The sequence below is a fragment of the Octodon degus genome, unplaced genomic scaffold (assembly GCF_000260255.1).
Source record: "Octodon degus isolate 3935 unplaced genomic scaffold, OctDeg1.0 scaffold00031, whole genome shotgun sequence".
NCBI lineage: Eukaryota > Metazoa > Chordata > Mammalia > Rodentia > Octodontidae > Octodon > Octodon degus.
Window position 1 is genome coordinate 6746446 of NW_004524607.1, and position 6000 is coordinate 6752445.

The window sequence follows — 6000 nt, forward strand, 5'->3', positions numbered from 1 at the left end:
TTGTATTTAAAAAAAGAAAAGCATAATTACCACAAATTACAAAGGACTAAAGCAGGACTCGAATAGTAAATAAATCACTTCAGCCTGCGAAGCATTATAACACAAGCTCATTCAAGTATTTTACATTTTTTTGTCCTTTTAAGTGTGATATCCTAGCACTTGAAAATGTACTAGAGTGTGAAGTGGAACCCTCTGCAGAGCTCCTTTCATAGCTCCAGTTCCCCGAGTAGCTCCGTTCCAATAATGCAGGAGTGGAAAGGAGAGAAAGTCAGAGTGTCCTTGATGGCTCTGTCAGAGATGTGGAGAACAAGCGGGAATTCTTCAGAAATGGAAGCGAAGCATAGCAGCCCTTTAGTGCAAAGTGTGAAGGGCACATGGGAGAAGGATGTGGCTTGCTCTTCTGGAGCGGGGGACATTGGGGAGATTCCTGGGGACAAATTTGGGCAGCCAGGCCCAAATCCTGAATGCAGTTAGGAGTCCAGTTCTATTGGGAACTTGTGGAAGTTTATGCTGTCATTTCCACACTTTAGGTGTCCGTGTTGAGATTCTGTGAGGGAGGCTGGCTCAGAGTAGTTCAGCCAGGGGGCTTCTGGGCAGTGTTGGTTGAGACTGACTGCGTGACATCAGCCAGGATGAGGATGTCCTGGTGGAGCCCAGGCTAGAAATTTAAATCAAAATAGATTCAGTAGTGTTACCTACAAACAAATGTTGGTGGAATACTTCAGTATTAAAGAACAGAGGAACTTGTGGGATGCTGTCATTCAAGAAATGATGCATATAAAAGTTTGGGACCAGTCTGGGGACAGGTGTGTTGTGGGAGCTGAGAGAACATTCAAGTAAAGAACAGATGCTTCCATTGTTGCGGTAAGCAGGTCTCCAAGTCCAGAGAAGTGCAGGGTACACCAGACTTGCCAATGTGAAAGGAGAGCATTTTCCATTTATGTGTTATTTACGCTCCACATGCTGTACTGAGTGAAAAGTGAATAAAAATGGTAGAGTTCATGGATGATCAGGATAGCTGTGACAGGAAAGATGGTAGCTGGTGGCTGTGGCATCCTGGCATGGTTATTGATCTGCACTTTGTGTAAGAGGGACACTGAAGCATGCTTGTGCCCAGAGAAGAGAAGGATAGCCAGGTTAACGGAAACGTGTGTAGAGAGGAGGACCTCAGGAGGAGTGGCACAGCACGGAGGGGCAGATGGGAGGAGAAAGAGTTGAAGGATTGGCTCTGACACCTGACTGAAAAACCCACCAGACACTGAGGTACATGGCTGGTTTTCAATGAAATAGGAGTGAGACACCCTGTCTTCACTTGGGTTCTGGTGGATTTCAAGTATAATTTCTTATATAGGATTCAGAAAAGAAAAAAAATCAATGAATTAAAAACTTTTCTCCCACTGCAATGAAGCTACTATTATGCACAGATTTCTTTTCTTCTTACATAATGTAATCCCATACCAGGCATGCAGAGAAAAAATAGGCTCCCACCTTTCCTATATCCAGGAGGACATTCATATAAAACTTTCTGTTCATAAGATAAAAGATAAAATCTAAGTTTTATTATATATCCTGAGTTTAAGCTTCTAATGAAACTGCTTTCAGGTGGCACTATATTTATTTCCTAAGAAGAGGCCCAGGGACATTGCACTGGCCTCATGTTTGGGGCTACTGGCCATCCCAGGTCTTTCCAGTACCAAGGAGGAATGGGCAGATCATCATGAATGCTCTGAACCCAGTCAGTTCCCTGCTTCCAGCCTAATTTCTTCATCTGAGGATTTATGGGTTTAAATTACTTGTTTCTCATAGTTCATTTTCATGTTAGTATTTCACATTTTCCTTTAACACAATGGGCTGTCCTTTCATTTTTTTTATATATATATCTTTAGACTTGGGACAGAAGAGACAGGTAGCTTGTATTTTGTAGATAAAGGCTAAGGAAACAGAATTTTCTATTTGATAATATGGAGTTGTTAGTTGGAGTTCTAATATCGCAGATTTGAAATCTTTCACAGCAAAATAGGAATTTTTATTTTAGTATTTAAAACGTTTTATTTATTCATTTTTACATAGAATCTTTTAAAGTAACACTTTATTGCTCAAGAACTATGAATTCTAAAATGTATAGAAAAGCAAATACATTGAATATGAAAATGATGAAGGAAGACATAAGCATGGTTACATATAGCACTCTTAAGACTTATAACCTGGTTGCCATCAATGGGACCAGTGGTACTCTAACATCACAGTCTGTTCAAGGGCTGCAGCTCTCCAGCCATCCCTTGAATCATGAAATTCTTTCATCTGATTTTCCCTAGGACATTGGACTAGCGTACATAAATCATCTGGTGCAGAGGGGAGAATATGACGTGGCAGCACGGTAATAGACGTTTTCATGACTACTTATTAATATAAACAGCATTGGCCAGTGTTAACAATAGTAAACCATTCTTCACAGCTTACAGACATTTTCTTGGCTTTTTTTTTTCTATCTTTCTAACAAGGGTAATTTCTGCATATTGGTGGTTTTAATTAGACTAAGTTGTTTTTACCATGTCTGTGACTACTGTCTCACATTCACCAGAGGACAGTTGTTTTTCTCATTATTTAATGAGATGAATGCCAAGAACCATGAAGGTGCTGAGATTTTCCCTGCTTCCAAGCTAGCAGGTTAGCATGCTAGTGTCTTGGAGCTACAGGAGAGTTGGGACTTGAGGGTCAGAGCTGAAGCGCTGTATAGCAGGTGTGGTGACCAGAGTACTGCCATGCCCATGTGGTGACCAGAGTGTCAGTGTGCACCTGGGCTCCCAGCCCCAGGTCCCACAGCATGGCACAGGGATGGGGCCCTGCCTTTGCATCGAGTTGAGTTACAGGAGTGGAACCAGAGCTTGGGGTGTCTTTTCTAATGGGTCCATGTTACCTTCCTTGTACCGTACAGTAAGCGACCTGCGCTCTGCCCTGCACACAGACCACATTATATTCTCTGACGTCTAGAGTTCTTTGCACATAAGCTTCTTCTGAAAGTAATTTGAAAGAAAGTGTCTCTCCTCACACTGCAGGAAGATTTGTTTCCCAACAGGAGAGCTGCAGGCACATGGCAGTGAAGCTTCAGGGAGTTAGTGGACAGAAAACACAGTGGTCCTGTGTCTTGTGTGAGGATCTCCTTTGGAGCTATGCACAGCCCAACGATAACGTGACTGTGGCCATCCCGAAGTGTGACCTTCAGGCCTGCCTCCGCCCTTGAGTACATTTTAAGGAAATGTGTTTCTTTAATGTTCCATTCACACATAAACAGTCCTCCAGATTGTTCAGTGGGCTAAGGAGCTAATGTCCTAAAGTTGGGTTTTTAAAGCCACTCAGGAAAGGCCAGGCACTTTGTGGTGTTCAGTTAGTTTTCAAGTCAAGAAGGCCCCCAAGCAGTGCTCAAGTGGATAAATAGAAAGCTTGGAACAGGAAAGTCATTGGGAAAGCCCTAGTCCTAGTCTTCTGAAAGAGTCTCCTAAGTGTTCTGTATGCTTTTTATGCTCAGTATTTGTTCATTGACACAAAATAGAAATTTGTGAGAACTCAGTAGAGAGATTTATCAAAGCCACTAGGGAAAATAGCCATTTATTCTATTTATTTTTAATTCTTTCTCTCCGGAATATTTTTACTGCCAGGAAGTGCCAGAAAATTCTTGGGAAAAATGCAGCACTCTGGGAATATGAAGTTTATAAATTTAAAGAAATTGGACAGCTTAAGGTAAGCAAGAGTTTAACTTTTAACTCTTTAACGTTTGCATATGGTACATTTAGGTGGAAATAAAATAAAGGTAGTGGTAGTTCTTTATTGGGAAGTATCTCAGCAGGAAGGGAAAATCAAACTTTTAGAAACTAGTTTCCAAGTGTAAACCAGAGTCTTAGGTACTTTTCTCGTCACTGGAGCAAAATGTCGGCCACCAACACTTGAGGAGGAAAGGGTTGTTTGGCCACAGAGGTTCCTAGTTAGCTGGCTCCACAGCCAGGCTGTGTGGCAGGGAGGCATTGCAGAGGAGAAGCAGTCTGTGGCAGGCGGAAGGCAGGCAGGACAAGCAACAAGGGCCAGGTCTTTTTTCTGTCCCTTATATCTTATCCAGACTACTCGCCTCTAGGCAGGTAACACTCGCACCCTTAGTCCTAGCATTGCAACATGACTCAATCCCAGTGGCACACACTCCAGCCAGCCACTTGGGAAGATCCCCACTCATGACCGTGTGAGGCTTTTGTGACATCTAAACACAAGCTGTAGCAGCCTCGTTCATACCTTTTGTATGTGTCTAAATATATTACCTTTATTGTGTGTTCGCTTTTTGCATCTGCAGTCCTCTCTGGATTTAGGTGAAGTTTTTATGTTGTTTTTTAAAATTGACTTTGGAAAACAAGTGCAGTTTCATTCAGTAGACTGTAACAAACATAAACTTTTTTTCAAATTTGCTGAAAAATTAATACATTTTTTAAACTGTCATTTACTAGGAAATAAAATTTGAATATGTGGTTCTAATAATTTTGTTATTTCATATTTTAAAATATTTTAAACCTAGTACACAGTGTTCAGATCAGTCAGTAAGGTATTCCTGGGCCGCAGAGATAGCTCAGTCATCTAATCGCCTGCCTAGGCAAGCATAAGGACCCCGGCCTGATCCCTGGTACCATGCACTGTACCTTCCCCCATGCCAAGCCAGCTGCCGAGACCAGGCATGGTGGTGCACTCCTGTAATCCCACTGCTGGGGAGGCTGAAACGAGGATAGCCATGAGTCTGAGCTACATAGTGAGAATCTGTACCAAATACATAAAATAAATATAAAAAAATAAGGTATCCCTGTATTTGTTAAAAGCAACTTATAATTTTTAATATGTGTAAACTTTTGAGTGAATTTTAGAATCATGGATATATTTTTGGGCAATGAGGTTTAAACCCAAGGCCTTCACCCAGAGCTACATCCCCATCCTGTTTTATTTATGTGTTTATTTGAAAGAATCTAAGTCACTAAATTGCCCAGTCTGGATTTAAACTTGAAGTTCTCAGACCAGAGATATAATAGCTCAGCAGCACAAGTGCCTGCCTGGCAAGCAAAAGGTCCTGGGTTTGATTCCCACTACCAAAGAAAAGTAAATAAATAAAACAAACCTGCAGTTCTCCTGCCTTAGCCTCCCAGAGTGCTGGGATTACAGGGACCACAATTCCTAGTTCCCAACCCTTTTTGTTGGGGTGGGGTAGGTGCTGGGCATTGCCTGCCCGGCACTTATGCCACTAAGCTACCTCCCCAGCCCTTTTGTTTGAACAGTTGTCTCACCAATCCGTAAATTGCCCAGGCTGGCTGCAAATGTGAATGTAGTTTATTAAAGCCTCGGTTATTCTCATTGGACTTTTGGGCTGCTGCTGGAATGTTTTCTCCAGCCCCGTGAGACTGTTTACCTGGTGGCTGCGTGACCCAGACATCTCTTCATGTGTGTGCTTCGGCCGTTACTGTGTGCCTATTGCTGATCCTGATAGTGCAAATTATTGTGAGTCTTTTTCTTTCCCCAGGTTGATTGTTCTCCTTTGAATTTGTCTTTATGACATGTAACACACCCGTTCTCCCATGCTTGTGCCTCAGGCTCTGAGACTCGGCTCATTGTTCCTTTCAGCCTCGGTTCTTCTCACTCTGACTCTGTCAGAACCAATTGGGCCTCTTGCCATATTTTTAGTGTTTGTTCACAGTACATCGTAGCTGTGTCCCCATCTCTTGCCTGTCCACCCACCCCTTCTCTCTGGGGCTGTGATGGGGCATTTGCATAAGTCTAGGGACAACCTAGCTGAAGTTACCTATCTGAAGGCTGAGTCTGGACTGCTGTTCTTCTGTTCAGTTGCTTTCCTCCTGTGCACAAAATAAAATTGGAATTCCTAGACCCAGTCCTAGCCCAGGTCCAGTGAGTGTGTGGAGAGCTTCCTGCTACCCTGCGCCGGCGGGACCAGTCCCAGCCCAGGCGCAGCGTGGGCCGGAC

The 6000-nt window shown here is 43.0% G+C and overlaps 1 protein-coding gene across 1 annotated transcript in view; it reads left to right on the forward strand.

Annotated features, from left to right (window-relative positions):
• Vps41 (VPS41, HOPS complex subunit) overlaps positions 1-6000 on the forward strand; it is a 183426-nt gene that overhangs the window by 129972 nt on the left and 47454 nt on the right. The window contains exons 16-17 of the mRNA XM_023713367.1: positions 2316-2377; positions 3657-3738. Coding sequence (XP_023569135.1) covers positions 2316-2377; positions 3657-3738 — 144 coding nt within the window. The remainder of the gene's footprint in view (positions 1-2315; positions 2378-3656; positions 3739-6000) is intronic.